Source organism: Camelus bactrianus, chromosome 36 (genome assembly GCF_048773025.1).
Source record: "Camelus bactrianus isolate YW-2024 breed Bactrian camel chromosome 36, ASM4877302v1, whole genome shotgun sequence".
Taxonomy (NCBI): domain Eukaryota; kingdom Metazoa; phylum Chordata; class Mammalia; order Artiodactyla; family Camelidae; genus Camelus; species Camelus bactrianus.
In genome coordinates, this window is record NC_133574.1 from 11,874,270 (window position 1) to 11,892,591 (window position 18,322).

The 18,322-nt window shown below is 37.6% G+C and overlaps 1 protein-coding gene and 1 long non-coding RNA gene across 2 annotated transcripts in view; one reads left to right on the plus strand and one right to left on the minus strand.

The window, feature by feature from the left end:
- The window catches only part of LOC141576184 (uncharacterized), a 41,880-nt gene that overhangs the window by 9,292 nt on the left and 14,266 nt on the right, over positions 1–18,322 (plus strand). The window lies entirely within an intron of this gene.
- Positions 1–18,322, minus strand: part of LOC141576183 (uncharacterized) — a 28,669-nt gene that overhangs the window by 7,613 nt on the left and 2,734 nt on the right. The window contains exons 2-12 of the mRNA XM_074358652.1: positions 12,903–14,487; positions 11,327–11,402; positions 10,927–11,042; positions 10,740–10,821; positions 9,379–9,444; positions 8,512–8,575; positions 7,110–7,177; positions 5,015–5,146; positions 3,564–3,670; positions 1,577–1,691; positions 1,134–1,196 (exon numbers count right to left, since the gene is read on the minus strand). Coding sequence (XP_074214753.1) covers positions 11,394–11,402; positions 12,903–14,487 — 1,594 coding nt within the window. The 3' untranslated portion in view covers positions 1,134–1,196; positions 1,577–1,691; positions 3,564–3,670; ... (5 more) ...; positions 10,927–11,042; positions 11,327–11,393. The remainder of the gene's footprint in view (positions 1–1,133; positions 1,197–1,576; positions 1,692–3,563; positions 3,671–5,014; positions 5,147–7,109; positions 7,178–8,511; positions 8,576–9,378; positions 9,445–10,739; positions 10,822–10,926; positions 11,043–11,326; positions 11,403–12,902; positions 14,488–18,322) is intronic.

The window sequence follows — 18,322 nt, forward strand, 5'->3', positions numbered from 1 at the left end:
ATGATAACCTCCATACTTATCAAACACCCAGAAAAAAGGCAATGGAAATTGTATCTCTACATAAGGTATTTCCTAACAGAAACTTTCCTATGTTTCTGTTTTCATATATACCAAATAGAAATGGCTACCTTAGTTTTGGGCAGAAAAGTAAATGAAGACTGTTATCTGAGTTGCCAAACAAAGATCAAGCCCTGAAAAATTCATTTCTATTATTTATTTCTATTGAGTGTCAGTTAATAAGACTATGATGATTTCTTCTGGATTTGTGATTGAAAAAAAAAGTTACTTATTTTTCTAAGCCTGTAGAAGACCACTATGGTCTACATCCTACCATCTGCTACTTGGTACATGTCAACATTTGAATAGAAAGGGTCAAATTAACTCATATGTGTCTCACATATATGGATTATCTTCAGTTTCACAGGGATACATAGACATTAAGGCAAACCTATTATAATATCTTTAATAAATGTTGTGAAACTAAAAAAAATTCAAGGCTTTATTCTTTGTAAAGTACATGCTTGTTTCTGCTATTATACACTTATTCTGGCTGCTATTAAAAAACTTAGAACAGACCCTCACCAATATTATTGAAAAAAAAATTTTTAAAACTATATACACCACCCAGATTGAGATAAAAAATAATTTCCATCATCCCAGATATCCTATGGTCCTTCCCAGTTAAATGACCCATCTCCAAAATCACTATTGTAACAATTATTAACATGAGTTGTCTCTGTTCTAGAACTTCATATAAATTGAATTGTACAATGTGTTCTTTTATTCTGTGGCTTCTTTTGCTCAATATAAGCTTTGTCTTACCATAATGTATTAAAATGGGAGAAGTAAAGATTATAAACTACAGATGTCAAGGGCTGTCTCTACTTAATTTTTATAAAATGCCTAGCTTATAAAATATAATGTTTTTATGTAAATAACACTTAATGGAGTTGTTTAAAGGTGGAATGGGCTTTCCTTAGGGACAACTCGGAGGTATTGTAACGACAGGTCCAAATAAGCATTTAGCAGGGATGATGTAGAAGAGATTCAAGTATGTATACGTAAGGTATGTATACCAATTCAGAATATAATGTATTTTTAGAAAAGAATAAATTAGTCTCTGCTAGACTCACCTTTGTGGTGTCATGTGCATTCTATGTGTCTTCTACAATGTTGGATACATCCACATGTAATTCCTTTAAAACCAGAAACCCAAATCAGTAGTTAGGATAGAGAAGGTATCATTTTTATTAGCCAGTAGCTGAAGTATAAAGTATTTTGGGTCAACTTTTTTTTTCTTTTTTTAATTACAGAAATAGATTGTTTGTTTGCCTTAAAAATTTATGACAATTTTCCAGTGGTTTCATTTTTTTAATATAATACATTCAGCTTATTAAATTTTCTAAGGCAAATTCTCTTCCCAATTTTGCATCTTTGGCTATGAATATTTTGAGTAGCATAATATAGAACCTAGAAGTAGTAAGAAATCTTTTTCTCAACCTGTTTTAAAAAATTCTTCACTCTATGTTCCTGTTGGAAGTTTACATTCAAGAAGATGTATACAATCAGACTTTACCAGGGTATGATCGGTGCAGTTGTCCTTCCAGGCCTCTAAATGTGCAACCACGTGTCTCTCAGTTCAACCCTAGAGAGAACTCCATCACCATCAACATCAAATACCTTGAAGCAAACTAAAGGAAAGAAACTCTTATGGAGGGAAATTACTTTCATATTCTGAAGTATAATACATTTTATTACAAGCTGCCCTAGTAAAATTACTTAGTTCCTCAAACAATTACATTCTGGATTAAGTTCTTATTTGGAGGAGATTGTGTCATTAAAGTCCTTTGAACTTGTAGGAATTCCTGTACACTTCACAAGTCTCTCTCCTTATATCATTAGCCAGCTTAGAGAACTCTATCCTTCACCTAAATCTAAAGTTAAATTTCTTGTAAACTGAAAAAGAAGGGCCAAGTTACTATACAATATCTCACAGATTTTGAGAAGGTAATTCAAGCTTTTAAATTAATTTCTAATATTTAAAACTGATCACTTCAGAGTTGATTCTTACAATGTTCAAAATATTCCATCTACATTAAGAATCAACAAAAAGCTGGTACAGTCAGCCCCCTGTATCCATTGGTTCTGCATTCACAGGTATAAACAATAGATCAAAAATTATATATATATATATATAAATTTTCCCAGAAAGTTCTCAAAAGCAAAACTTGAATTTGCTATTCACTGACAACTATTTACATATCATTTACATTGTATTTACAAATAATTACATTGTATTAGGTATTACAAGTAACCTAGAAATGATTGAAAGTATACAGGAGGATGTGCATAGGTTATATGCAAATACTATGCCATTTTACATAAGGACTTGAGCATCCATGGATTTGGTATCTGAGAGGGTCTCAGAACCAATCCTCAGCAGATAATGAGAGATGACTGTATAAAGATTTTGCCTCTCCAGTGTAATTAATGTGCACCCAATATTTTTGCCTAAGAACAATCTCAAATCTTCAATGAAGTTTATATACAACAAGCTAAAAATCCGAAATATCAGCACTTTGCTAATTAACATCAATATCAGCAAAATTGCTAGTTAGTCTAGTTGGTTAACTTCCACTAGTCCACTGGCAAAAAATAAATTAAAAAAAAATTTAAGACAATAATTAACCTCAATTGAGAAACAAAGACTTCAGCCTCTTTAATACCAGAACTTTAATGTGAACAAATAATCTATCACAAAGCCAGGTTAGAGTAATGGTATACTATCAGGGAAGATAAAAGAAATCTAAATTTTTAAGATTAAATAATTATCTACTTCACACACCCGTGTGTGTAATAATTATGTATTAATTATGCTATGAAATTAACTGAGTACATCACAGTACAACATTACTAAAGAATATTGAACTAATAAGTATCATACCCAAAATACGCAGTATTTGTGAAGCTGTATTTTAGAAATATGCAGAGATAATGACCCTAGTGAATATATAAGAATTAGGTTCCAATTAAATGTAAACTGCTGCATTTTCCTAACCAAATATGGTTAAGATTTATTAATGTAATATGCTTATAAATTACGCTATAATATTTTAGCTAGGTTTAAAAGATAAATTTAGTATTTAATAAAATTGTTTTATCATAAATTTAATTTTGCTAATAAAATATCAATATACACAGTGCTAGAAAATAAGTTGGAATTCAAGTTAAGCAAGACAAATTTTCTATATAGACTACCAGAAAATATTTTCTATATGCTTAACATTTTCAAACACATCATGAATGATGTAGTTCATTTACCATGAATTGTACATTCATCTGGAAAATCAACCATTATTAATAACAAAGATCTTAAATTACTCCACAGTAAAGAAGAACAGATGATTGAACCTTTACACTGACCTCAGTAAAACCTCAGCAAGAGATTGCTATTTGCCAAAGGGATGAAAATTCAAGCTTTAATCAGATGATTTTTTACATGAATGGATGCTAATTTTTTTCTCTGTATAGCTTCCAAATTTTGTGATGTTTAACACACTTACATTTCTGTCTTTCAGCCAGAGGTCCTCTGCAACAAGCTGATAACCCACAGGATATCTCCTTAAAATCTATGTGGCTGTCATGATTTTCACCAAAAGCGTTAATAAACCTGTAAAATAGGACCACAGAATAAATCACAGCCAACAAACTTCCTGTTAATAATGACATGCTTATGAAAGGAGGCATGACTCGCACAAACTGACTTAGTTTTTAAAAGTTATCAGTAGTTTCCACTGTCTTAGGAAGTTTTTTTTTCCCCCCTGGCATAATTATAACCAAAATTTAACTTCCTAGAAGAAAATACTATCATTTAGTGTTTGGTTTTGTCTGCCTACCTGTCTCTATCTTATATGAATTCCAAAAGTCTAAAGTGATTGTAGAATGTAAAAAATAAAAGTATATTTTAAAAATGTAACTGGAAAAAAGTCAGAGACCACAATTATCCTAATTTGGAAAGACTAAGAAGAAAAAGGAAAAAAGAAGAAGAAAAGTTGAACTCTATAAAAGATATACTATGTTGTTATTAACAAGCTTCATACAGCTCCTTCATGAAGCAAAGAAAACTAACACACTATATTATAAGAGAAAGAAATTCTGTACTGCAGTCTTCATTGTACCACTTAATCTGTATACATAAATATATTAAATTTCAGAAATAAAGGGCAATTTATAATCTAATCCTGTGGATTTTAAACTTTTCATAAAAAATAAATGGAATCATTTTGTTTTCAAATGAAATGATTTCTCAATCTCTAATTCTAAAAAGGTAAAAACATAACTGCACTGCTGAAGTGGAAGCCCTGTCTGTTCTAGCTCCCCTAACAAGTATTTCTAAAACACACTAGAAACCTGAAGAATACAGACTATTTCAAGAATCTAATTCTGTGCCCTCAAAGAGCAGAAAATTGAAGCTAAGAAGTAGTTAAATGACTTGCTGAAAGTAAGAAATTTTTTTTAAAAAGGTCTGAATCAGAAGCAGAACCCAAGCTTTCAGATTTCAAATACAGTTTTTGTGATTATCACCCACAACTACTCCTTGTAAACCTCATTTAATTATATATATATATAGTAGTGAAAAGTTTAGAGCTAAGTGGGGACCTTAGAGATGGTCTAGTCCAGTGGTTTCTTAATTTTTTAAGGGTGGGGGAAGGATACAGCAGTGGAACCTTCTTCTATATAAAAGAAATACAATAGACATTACTCAGCTGAGGAAGAGGTGGGGTCATGTGTGGAAGCTAGAGCTTTGCCTATTCAGTGTCCACCACCCTGACCTTGCACCAGATGCTCAGGCACCGCACTGGAGCACAGTTTCATAATGATTTTCTTGGTCAAACCGATTTTATATATGAGAATATTCAGGTGCAGAAAGGTAAACCGACTTACACAAGGCTCCAAAGGTGGAACAAGGCTCACGTTTTTAGCAAAGAACATTTGTAGAAAATAGGATTCCCACCTTCACTCAGAGATGGACAAATTGGTGGTGAAGCCAATGGGCCAAATGTCTCTAAATCAAGTCATCCAGTTCAGGATTGAGCCCTCAGCAACCAATAGCATTTCTCCAGATGAATGATGTCTGATTCTTCCACTAACAAATCAAACAAGATTATAAAATCTCACTCTTCTCTTCTGGACAATTAATTAGTTCATCCTGATAATGTAACTTCTAAAGATACATTTTAATTTCCCAGTTACACTGTTAAAAAACTACCTAAAACAAAAACTCTGAAAGACAAATATATTGTATATAAAGTGGCATGAAAATTAAATTCAAATTAACATAAAAGAGGCTTTAAAATGGGAAAAAAACTTGCAATTTCCCATTAAGCAGGCTGTTTAATTCCAACATGTAAAATAATAAACTAAGATATTTATTTTTTGCTTCCCACACTTTTATCTGTATTCACTTTGGTGATTTTAATCTCTATCTTGGATTTGAAAATTCCTGATCATAGTCTCTCCTGGCTACACAGGTAACACACTAATAGCAGAATCTATGTTTGAGTTATCCTGTCACTATGGTAACCATTTACACATTTAATACTTATTAAATAAATGTACAAAGGGGATAGACCTAAGCTTCTCCTTCTTGGCCCTAAAATTCTTACTACCCCTCCTATAAAGGCAGGAGCCTCCTCTGTAGGACAGAGTGTAAATGTATCTCCTGAGAAGGATTCCCCAACAAGGGCTGTCTTTACAGCGTGCTTTTAGATAAGATGTTTTTATGGGACATTTCAATAAAAGGATCAAGGACCTAAGCTTCCCAGTATGGTGGGAGTTGTGATGGGCATGGGAGGATGCTCACTTGGGAGGATGAGATGTTAAAGACACTAACAGTGAAAAGGACAGGGCAAGATGAAGGGCGATTGGGAAACAGGACCACAGAGATGTGACATCTACTTCCCACTGTCATCTAAGTGATACCTACTTGAAAGAAATATTTTTACAGTTAAATTCTATAATGGGGGGTTATTTAAATGAAGCACACATATACTCAATGAGTAGATCACATAATTTTTAGAGATTCAGAGTGCATTAGCATTTTCAGAGTACTTTTTACATCAATAACTAGTATTTATAAATTCCTGTGCGCTAAATGATTATGTGGAATTATTTCCATTTTGCTTTTAGACTTACTACAGCTTAACCTATTCAATGCACTGATACAGAGTAATTTTTCTAATGAATAAAAATGATAATATACAACCTTGTTAAAGATTCTTTAATTTCTCCATCACCAGATTTATGAACACTTAGGCCTATGTGTCAGGCCCCGTTTCTTGCCAGCTTTTTCACCAACACCTTACATTTAGGTTATATTGCATTACCCAGAGGTCGGGAAATGTTCTTTCACACATCCATGTCTTTATTAGGTCCTGTGTCCTCTGAGGAGAAACCTTCTCCCCACTTTCACATCCTTCCATTTTACAGCCTAACCACTAATCCTTCTGTGAACACCTTCTAGTGCTTTCCAACCTCACCAGCTACCCCAGGGTTTTAACTTCTCTCTTCCACAACTGTCCTCCACTGTATATAGTATCCAATATTCAAGTGAAGTATGAGTCCTCATTTACAGGTCTGTGGCCTCTCTAGATTATAAAGTATTTGGATTCAGAAACCTTGTGCTTTTATCACTGTAGCTGCTAGAATTCATTTCATAGGACCTGATACATAGTAACCACACAATAAATACTTGCTGAATGAATGAATGAATGAATGAATGAATGGCCAAGGCAATCTTCACAGCCAAGGCTTCCCCATCCCAGCTCAGTATTCTTTCTGTTATATCAAAGAGACTCTGCCCCATGAAACAATAGACCCTGCACATTTTAACAAGTGTATACAATTATTAGGAACTATTATTAGAACAGAGACTAGCACTACTGTTCTCATAGTTATGTCACATAAGTAGTGTATTAAAGCTCATTCTGATTTGTTATTTATACAAATCAGCTATGTCTGTCACCAGTTTAAATATTAGTAATTTAGAAAACAAAAGTTATTGATTTATCCACTCATCAAAAAACATTATGACAGATCTACTTACATACCTCTTTTGTCAGTTTATATACCAACTGGAAAAGAAGGGGTGTACAGTCAACTCTGAGATTATAATTGCCTGCAAAATAAAATAGAGAGTATTTTAATACCTCCAAATGGACTTCAAACCTGTATTTAATTCTAACTTTATTTTCTAATTATAAACAAGATATAACAGATTTCAAATTGAAGTCATCATTCCTGGAGAATTAAAAATAGGGTGGACCCTACAGATTATCATATTCAGTGAAGTATGTCAGACAGAGAAAGGCAAATATCAAATTATATCACTTATATGTGGAATGTAAACAAACAAAAAAATGATACAAATGAACTTATTTACAAACCAGAAATACATTCACGACATAGAAAAGAAACTATGGTTACCCAAGGGGAAAGGGGGAAGGGAAGAGAGATGTTAGGAGTTCAGGACTAACAGATATACACTATTATATATGAAACAGATAAACAACAAGGACCTACTGTATAGCACAGGGAATTATATTCAGTATCTTATAATAACCTATAATGGAAAAGAATCTAAAAACAATGTATATGTATATGTATATGTATATGTATATAACTGTGTAACTTCGCTGTACACCTGAAACTAATATTACAAATCAAATGTACTTCAGTAAAAACAAATAAATAAAATTTTAGAATAGATAGATAGGTAGGTAGATAAATAGACAGACAGACAGTCTGGCTAAAACTAAAACACAAGGTGGAAATAACTCTTCAGGAGCCAGAGAGGCTGCAGCACACACTCAGGATAGGAGACTGCAGAGGCAGACTCTGCTGCTAAGGCCGCAGCTCCTGCAGTAACAGTAAGGGCCATTGCTCATTATGGCAGCAGTACCTAGGGGTCTTTGGCAAAGGAAGTGGTAAGGCCATAATGTTCACGTTTTTATTCATTCATTCAATTCAATATCAAGACGTTAGACTAGAGCGTGTCAGTAACTAACATGTGTCCTGTGACACTTGCCTAGAAATAACCATAACACGATGAAAGCCTACAGATGCACATGCCACATGTCAGGGTCAAAAGGAAGTCTGTAGTGGGTGCTTATTTCAGAGTTGTTCCAATACATACAGGAACTATTTCTGTATGAAATACTTTAGCCCAACTTTTAAAAATAGCTCCACAGGAAGAATGTCAAAAGTACTAAAGTTTTAAGTAGTAATCCAAGATAGGCCAATGGTAAATATACTAAAGAAATTAGGATCAATAGCTTAGTTATGAATCATATTGATTCATTTGAATCATAATAATGTTCTCTCTGGTAAAATGGAGAAATGGAGGTATTATTGAGGCATCTCATAGAAAGAGGATAATCCTAGTTTATGAGTTGGAGTTGACAGACTTAAATACTGGTATACTATTTAATGACAATCTGAAATAAAATTTACCTTCTGTGTATGAGTCTGCATTGATATATGCAACCTCTCTCTCCTGGAGTGTTTTCACATTCTCCTGTAGTTGAAGCAAAGCAGTCACTTAACTCAAAGCATTTACAATTGTGGAAATACAAGCAAAACAAACAAATTAATTCAGTAAAAGAGTGGTTTGCAGATACCATTATAAATCAAATGCCTATGCCTTTGACCATAATTTTAAGAAAATGCCATTAACTGGTTGATAATATTAATGCAATTAAAACAAGAAAGAAAAATATTAGTGATGCTGTAGCCACTGTTCATAGCAACAGCACGGAGACCCAGAGGAAAGCTGCCCCTGATCCCCTGCAACATAATATGAAGGGGTAAGGCTCGGAGATGCTCAGCCACACCCTGGATCTACTGGAAGAGAACTGCTCAAAGTAAGGCCTGGAAATCTGTATTTTTAAAAGGTGTCCCTGGCAATCCTTACAGACATTAAAGTATGAGACCCCTTGACGTTGGGGATCCAAGTAACTTTACCATATTAAAAGTGAGGAAGTTGGAAATTTGATTTATCAAGAATTTTTTGAAAGAGAAGATATTGATGAAAAAGAAAAAGGAGGGGAGGATAGAGAAAAAACTAGAGGGAGAGAAGAGTGGCTATTAGGACAAAGACAAGACATTTCTCTCTCACACATACATGCACACACGCACACACATTCTAGAAAAATACAGCAGAAGAAGACTAATGCCATCATACACATGGGAATATGCGGAGAGAGCTCTTTTCTTCTCTCTGTTTCTCTCCCTCTCTCTCTAGCTTGCTACCTTATAAGAGCAGTTACAGTAAAAACATTTAAAGCTTTGACTGGTCATCTCACAAATGAGAATTCTCACCTCTGCACTTGGCCACACAGGATAGATAACAGCTGATTCTGCTGCAGAGTTTCCATTATGACAGAGCTACAGTAGAAATAAAAAAGATTCCTTAACTATATGTAAAGGTAAATGTGCTGCTGAATATGATCAAGAAGCTAGTAGAAAATGGGAAACAATATTCAAATTGTCTTTTAACTCAAATGAATTTAAATTAATGCAAGGCATATTATCTTGTATCTTGGAATTATTTTATCTGTATTCTAAGCTGCTTAAATTATAGAAAGACACATGTATTTCTATATACATGTATTCACAAGAAATTACATATTTCTAAAAGTAAATGACCTTAATGAATAAGATCTGATTCATGTAAATAAGTGTATTATGAAATGCATGTTCATAACACCAACATAATAATAAGACTTTGCAATATACATGGAATCAAATATGATACAAGTAACTGTGATTTTATTCCCATACTTATTTGATTCATATTATTATTTTAAAGTATGCGGAAATGAGTCAGAAGGAAAGCATTTTAAAAACCAGACACAATGATAAGAAAGATATGATATTCTTTAAACCAATTCTATAAAATTTGGACTCATAAATGATGAACAAAACAGAGGATAGTCACAGGAAAGTGCTTTTTGGTGCACCTGCCTTTAAAAAAATACACAAGCCTACCTTGAACATGTAAGAACTTAGAGTTACTGGACAGAGAGCCTAAGGGAAGAAGATGAAAGAAGGGGGCCTATGAGAGACACTTTAAAATAAAGCATTAAGAGCCAGTGACAAATGAAAATTAATCATAATTGAATTAAAAATAAATCCTTGAAATTTTAGAGTAATTCAATTTACAAAATCAATGTATTATACTTCCCAATCAGGCACTTTTGTAAATGGTAAAATATACGTATGGTTACAATTTAGTATGGAATCCATAAAGGAGAGACTATAATCAGAGTATAGTCATCTTAAAAGAGCATGTTGTTTTCCTAGTAAGAAGAAATCCAAGGAAACTGTAAAAACTTGAAAATTAATGCCAAGGATCTATATCAGATTTTCAATAAGCTAATTCACTTGTCAGAAGCAGCTTCCTAGGTTTGACTATTTTCTGAGCTTACAGATTTTACTTATCACAAAACAAATATAAACAGAAACTAAAATACTTTAAAAATAATGAAAAAATTGGTTTGTACTTAGTAATTAAGAGGTTGTTCTGTTTTGCCAAACTGATGTAAAAGCAAAAACAAACTCTATTTCTTAAATTTTCTTGAGTATTTATCCAAATTAAAACAATATCAGGTAATGGAACACATCTGTGATTACCCTGAGTTACATGTTGACCAAGAAGATACGTTTTCTGTCTCAGTTACCTCAGCCCATTTGTGGAACCCAGAAGTCCAATTTTTTCTTCATCCCAGCCGGCAAAAATCGTAGTTCTTCTTGGTCTCCAGCCTGTAATCATTGTTAACATACATGGTTAGGTACATCTGCCTAAAAACAAAGGAAAATTCACTCAAGTCACTTTCTGTCATCACTTGCCAAGGAAACATTATTTACCTCTACTAATCAGTTTTCCAAAATTCTGGACAACTTCTTATAAATCAGCAGTTCCACTGGTTAGGTCAATACCTCCAAATACCCAGAAGTCCTGATGATCTCCCAGAATAACACACCTGTTTGGAAAGGAAGGCGTTCAAAAGAATGACAACTTAGAATGTATTATAAAGAGCAGTAATTTATGTTTTTAAATTAAACTTCCTCCTGCTTGAGTTTCCTCCATAGAAAACCATCAAGGTAGTGTCTCCTTTTAGAATTTACCTTTTTTCCCCACATTTAATTATATCACATCAACCAGGAAAAAAAAATTAAGAGTTTATTAAAATTTATCTTCTCTTACTCCTGTAATCTTTGTAAAAACAAAATGTTTTAAGACATTTTAAAAAATTCACCAACTCACCAAGTTTCACAGATCCTCAGGTAGTTCTGATTACATCGTAAATGCTTGTGATTTTCTTGATGTTATTTTAACCTTCCTAGAATTTCACAAAGGGAACAAATTACTTCACATACAGCATTATGTCTAACAGGTTCCTTTCAATGTTTTGTTATAAGTCTCAGAAGTACAGAAAACTGTTTAATAGGATGATAAATTCCCATATGCCCACCACCTAAATTCAATCATCGTTAATACTGTTGAACTATTTGCAAGCGAGTTGCGCAAATCATGACAGTTCTCTCCTATGTATTTAAGAATGCACCTTATGGTGAAGTTAAAAAAAAAAAATCAGTATTTTATATTTTTCCTCCCTCATAACTCTATTGTTGGTATTTATTTAAACTTCAAAATTATTATTCAACGTGAAAAAGAATCTTGTTCTTAGCATTTTTTTTTGAAAAAAAAATGTGTATTTGTCCATTTAGAGCTCAAATCAATTAAGGGATATAAGCCCCAGGTGCTTTTTTTGATATTTTGACCAGGGAAAATTTCTGTTTCTGACTTTTCTCTTAAACTGTTACTGAAGCTACATGCTCTGTTTTCCTTGTGTCTGTATGTGTCTGTTTATAAATCACATTTGTCATTGTGTACCTCTAGCAGGTATTAATACATGAGATAATAAAGTCTCCTATGTTAAAGGAACTCCATTCTAGTTGAGTTAAATAAAGACTTTTTAAAAAAAACTCTTATAAAATAAAACTGAACTTCTAATACGTTAAGAGTTCTGAAATTTTAAAACAAGCTTCTTACAGAACTTATAAAATACTTGCAGAATCCAAATTCACATTGCTAAGGCAAATCATTAACCAACAAGGCTCATTTAACCATTTTAGTTTAATAAAAACAGCTATCTCCTCTCTGATTCATCAGTGTGAAGTTTCCCTTTCCCTCTACATTTCAAGCCAGTCAAACTAAAGTTCTGATCATGTCATGCTGTTTCCCAACCCTGCACATGCTGTCCTCTGCAGCTGGCGTTTACTGCCTGTCTTGATTCCTTGGAAATCTTACTGTTTGTGTAAAATTAAGCTCAATGAGCACCTGTTCCGTGGTCATGCCTCCTTAACACCAGTGCTGTCCGGGGTTAGTAACAGTAACGACTATGATGGTAAGCGCAGGGGGCCATGTAGCAGTTAAGCGTTCACCACTGTGACCATCTAACCCACCCCCACAGAAGTGACCGGTGAACTTCGCTCCTTTCCCCCTTCTCTCCTACTCCTTCCCTTAAGTTAACCTAGGGTTTTGCATGCATAGTGTTTTGACAGTTATCTGAAACACTGTTTTAAACCGTCAGTTGAAAAGGGAAGACAAAATGTTACACCTGGCCCGGAGGAGGAGAGGGGTGGGAGTGGCCCAGAAGAAGACGAACGGGACGCGCGGCCTCGGATCACAACACAGCACCGTTCCTTCCAGAGTTTCGCAGCTGGGAAAGCAGAGGCCTGGGGCCCGGACCACCTCGGGGCCTTCAGGGGCCTTCAGGGGAGGCCAAGGGAGGGACGGAGACCCGCGCAGGACTGGGGAGGGGCCAGCAGGGACTCACCGTCTGTGCAGCGGCTCCTGACCCACGGCTGGGCAGTCGGCGGTGGCGGTTGAGGCTGCGGTGCCGGCTGAGGCGGCGGTACCGGCTGAGAGGGCTGAGGCGGCGGCGGTACCGGCTGAGGCTGCGGCGGCTGCGGTACAGGCTGAGGGGGCTGAGGCGGCGGCGGTACCGGCTGAGAGGGCTGAGGCGGCGGCGGTACCGTCTGAGGCTACGGCGGCGGCGGTACCGGCTGAGGCGGCGATACCGGCTGAGGGGGCTGAGGCGGCGGCGGTACTGGCTGAAGGGGCTGAGGCGGCGGCGGTACTGGCTGAAGGGGCTGAGGCGGCGGCGGTACCGGCTGAGGCGGCGGCGGCTGCGGTACAGTCTGAGGGGGCTGAGGCGGCGGCGGTACCGGCTGAGGCGGCGATACCGGCTGAGGGGGCTGAGGCGGCGGCGGTACCGGCTGAAGGGGCTGAGGCGGCGGCGGCGGCCGTGCCGGCTGAAGGGGCTGAGGCGGCGGCGGCGGCCGTGCCGGCTGAGAGGGCTGAGGCGGCGGCTGAGACGGCTGAGGCGGCGGCGGTACTGGCTGAGGCGGCGGCGGCCGTGCCGGCTGAGGGGGCTGCGGCGGCTGCGGTACCTGCTGAGGCGGCGGTACCGGCTGAGGCGGCGGCGGCGGCTGCGGTACCGGCTGAGAGGGCTGAGGCGGCGGCGGTACCGGCTGAGGCGGCAGCGGCTGCGGTACCGGCTGAGGCGGCTGATGCTGCGGCGGTACCGGCTGAGGCGGCGGCGGTACCGGCTGAAGGGCCTGAGGCGGCGGCGGCGGCCGTGCCGGCTGAGGGGGCTGCGGCGGCTGCGGTACCGGCTGAGGCGGCGGTACCGGCTGAAAGGGCTGAGGCGGCGGCGGTACCGGCTGAAGGGGCTGAGGCGGCGGCGGTACTGGCTGAGAGGGCTGAGGCGGCGGCGGCTGCGGTGCTGGCTGAGGGGGCTGGGCGGGCGGCGGTGGCGGTTGAGGCCGCGGTGCCGGCTGACGGGGCTGGGCGGAAGGCGGTGGCGGTTGAGGCCGCGGGTCCGGCTGAGGGGGCTGAGGCAGCGGCGGCGGCGGTGGCGGCCGCTGGAAGGACTTGAGGGACTCGAAGGCCTTCGACAGCTTTTCCAGGGTCGCCATGGCGGCCTCCCGCCCCGCGGGGTCAGCCCCCGGAGTCGCCGGGCCGACCGGCGTCTCTGGTCAGCAGCGGTGGCAGTGAACGGGGCTCGGGGCCGCCAGCAGGTGCGGACCCCAAGCGCGCGGCCATCTTGGAGCCGTCCCGACAGCCCCCGCGGCCCTGCGTCCTGCCACGCTCCGCCGGTGGGGCGGGGCCGGGCCGCGGGATTGACAGCCGGAGGCAGCGGCCTCCGCCAATGGCTGCCGCGCCCGCCCCTTGGGCCCAAAGAGCCGCCAGGGCTGCTGGAGTCACTGCGTTCTTCCCGGCGAGGGGCGAGGGGTACTGCAGGGAGATCGGGAGGGCGGTTCGGGGGCGGGGTTGCGTGGCACGGCGAGGAGGGTGGGGAGGGCGGGGTGACTTGTGATTGAGGGTCTCTCTCGGCGAGGGGCGTCCCCGGACGACGCCTAGCGGGTGGCGGGGAGGCGGGGCAGTGGGCTGGGAGCCCGAGACCCCCGCGGGGCGCTAGCCCACCCCGCGGCGCGGGCGGAGGGCCGGCTCGCCGGACAGCCTGCTGTAATATGCTGACTGTTATATATTTGGCCTTACCCTTGTTAGTTGCCTCAAATCACTCCTTGTTCACCTTCATGATCATTACCATAGATATACGTCTTACAATCCTCGTACTTACTATGTTCCCTCATGCTACAGGGCCATACACATGGTATTCTCACTCTCAGAAATAATCTTTTACACATCAATGCCCTACTCCCCTCAAGAGATTTGCCTATCTAATTCCAATCACTCTCAGTGCTCAGCTAATTTGTGAATTCATAAAGCCCATTACATTAACATAATTTCTTAACACCATGTCATTCTCCTTTATCACATTATTAAAGTATACGTTATAATAACATAAAAACTCTTCCATGCATGAAGGTAGATATTAAACAATTAAGTTCACAGTATAAATTTGTAAGTACATATACTGTATATTATGAAAAATGTTAAGGAATAACATACTATCGTTAAATTCATTCACAATTTTTCATAGAAATATGGAAATATTTATTCCAAGTTGGATCATCACTATATGTGTGTGTGTATATATGTATATATTTTTCATCCTTCATTCACATTATAAGTTCTGATAAAATATTGCCAACAATTAACTTTTATACCCCAAATTACCAATAAAGGAATAGGAAAGAAGGGAGAAAAGAAGAAAGGAAAGAAGGAAATTGAGGGGTTTTTGAACTCTTGAGATTGAGACATATTAGATAAAGACTCAGATCTGTACATTTATGTATGATAATTATTTTCCTAAAATTATATAAAAACATAAAGAAAACTGAAAGCTAAATATAAAATTATTTACAACCCAAATTTGAGGTTAATTTATATCTTCAATTGATATGCATTTTTTAAATTTAATATTACACTGTTCCATTGTTATAATATAATCAAATTCATAAACAGAAAACTATATATGATATATACATCCTCTCACCATTGATAACATCTCTGAAAGCATTTTTGAAGTAGAATACTTTATATTTAAAGTTTTTATCATTAGAAAGGCTTTGAATATTTTAACACTATTAATTTAATTTGCTTCATCGTATTATTTTTTCCATTACATGAGAAATAATACCTTATATGGTTTTGATTCATTCTTTAAGTAATTTGTTAATATTGTATAATAAGTGAATTCATGGAATTAAGGAAAGAATTTATTTTAGGGCCTGATATGTAACAGTTTGACGACAAATCCTTCCTTCCTTCCTTCCCTCCTTTTTCTCTTTCACTCCCTCTCATCTTCCTCTCTCCCTCTCTTCCCTACTTTCTTCTTATTCCTTCCTGATTTTAATAATCTGATTTACTAGCTAGCAGGACCATTTTACTACCTCTGTAGATCTAGTCTTCCACAATTATAGCCATCTTATTCTACATTATATTAGTGTGATAAGCACACATATATATTACTTTTATCAAATATGTAACTTATAGTTTTGATTTTAAGTTAGTTAGCTATTTAATTCAGATTGTCCATCATTTCTTAGAAGTCATGGAGTATTCTTTCCAACACTTAAATGAGATATGTAACCAATGGAATTTTTTCAACAGAATAGTGAAACTGAATTTTAGCAGTGACATGCAATAGTTTTGTGGATATTTATTGATAGAATTTTGTAAGATCTCTTCTGTAATGTATACAGTATGTACATTATTTCCACCTGTCAAAGAACTCCAGGCTTTGAAAAGAGAGGTTCTAATGGATCATGTGTTAAACTGCATTGGTTGATTGATCCTTATAAAAGCATGTTTAATCATTGCTGTTTTTGGTAGTGGTTTTACCAAAAAAAAAAACTGACAAATTTAATTGTGATAGTTAACAAATAATTCATAGATTATGTGTTATCACATAAAATAGAATGAATAATTGAATGCAAAAAATTCAACATGACTACTTCTACTCTATTGAAGTGTTCATATTGACAACTACCGTCTCCTTACACAATAGTTGCATTTAGTTAAATGTCTTGAAAAACATAATCTGGAAAACTCAAGGTCCTCGGGTGCCAGAACCTTTAATGTGCAATTCATTTTCACAATTTATGATTCTAAGAGAGTTGCTCCAAGTCAAGAAGAGGGAACCTGTTAATCAAAATTGGCAGAGAGGTACAGAGACGATTTCTTCCAGGTAGTTTTCTTTTTTCAAAGACACACAGGCATTGTGTGAACAAGACACTTCTGTTGTTTTTGTTTTTGAGTTAAGATTTTATTGCTGAATTCTGATCAAAATAATTTATACATTTTAAATTTGCACTGAATGAAGGGAAAATCTGCACAATATGGATCAGTTACATTGAGCTTTGTATTCTCTTTTGACAAGAGTGTGTCCCTATACTTTTGCATATAGATCAAAAACAATACTTCAAGGCATTCTCACCAACAGCAAGCAGATCTCCAATTTAGAGTGTCTTGTCTTGCTTTTAATTTGCATTTAGAGTGTACCTTATTCTAGTTGGGAAGTTGTAGTCTCACTTCTGTAAGTGGAATAGTGAAGCTGTTTATATGTGAACTTGTTACATGTTGGTATTATTGTGTCTGTTGGGGGCTGGGAAATAAGTAAGCTTAATAAATTGATTCAATTTTGAGTGTGTTTGAATTTAATGAAACTTAAATTGTACTGATTGATTCTCAACACTTTAATTACAGGTTAATTTCAGATCACTGAATTGTTTTATTTACATCAGGGCATCACAGATAGGATAGAATGATATGTTGTAATATTCTGGATACAGTTATTTTGGTTTTCACACTAATTAAAAGTTTTACCTCCATCTCCACCAAGGACAAAGGGACAAGAATACAGTTGTTTAGAAAATGATACATTTGTAGGCCATCTGCTCTTTGCATAGAACTGCATGAGCATTTGCTTATAAAAAGGAATTACGCTCCTCTTTTTAGTGTGCAGATTAAAGACAAGCCAGGAGAGAAAATATTAATGCAGACAATGAGAGGGCAAAAGCAATATGATTTGTTAATTACTACAGGAATGTAAAATGCAGGTGGAAAGGTACATCAGTGAAGGTTAACCTAAATCTTGAATTGTGAAACAAGCTATAACCGTGTAATTAAGCTGAACTATTTACAATTGTTCAAATGCTTTGAATTTTTTAATCTCAAATCCTTTGCTCAGAATGTTCTTCCCTGTGTCCTATTAGCTTGTTATTTATTTTGAAGATTTTTCAGAATTGCTCCATATTATCCTTCTGTAACTCCTCTGAATTACCCTCAGTAGAATTAAATGTTTCCTCCATTGTGCTCCATTAGTAGCTAGTACATACCTTTATCATATAACTATTCAGATACTTGTATATCTCTTCAGCTTGAACTTAATCGCCTAGAAGTCAAAGCTTTGTTCTATTTTTTCTGTATCTCCATTTCCTAGTGCATGCTCCCAGATTTTATTCCTCTACTCAAATCTTACTATTGAATCAATACTGGAAGTATCTTCTCTAGACACTCTTTGGGGAACCTGTTTTTATGACTTATAATTGCAGCCCAAGATATCTCTCATTATACCTCTAACTTCAATCTGATCACCTCCTCTGAAGTTTGACCTATACTCAGCTTTCCACCTGACATCTCTGCTTTAGTGCCAGAAAGGGTGTCTCTAACACATTTTGCAAACTCATCTCACTCCTTCCATAAACTATGTCCCCTATTTTGCTGCTTAAGCTCAGATTTTAGGGGCCATCCTTGATACTTCTGTATTCCTTAGTCCTCACATAC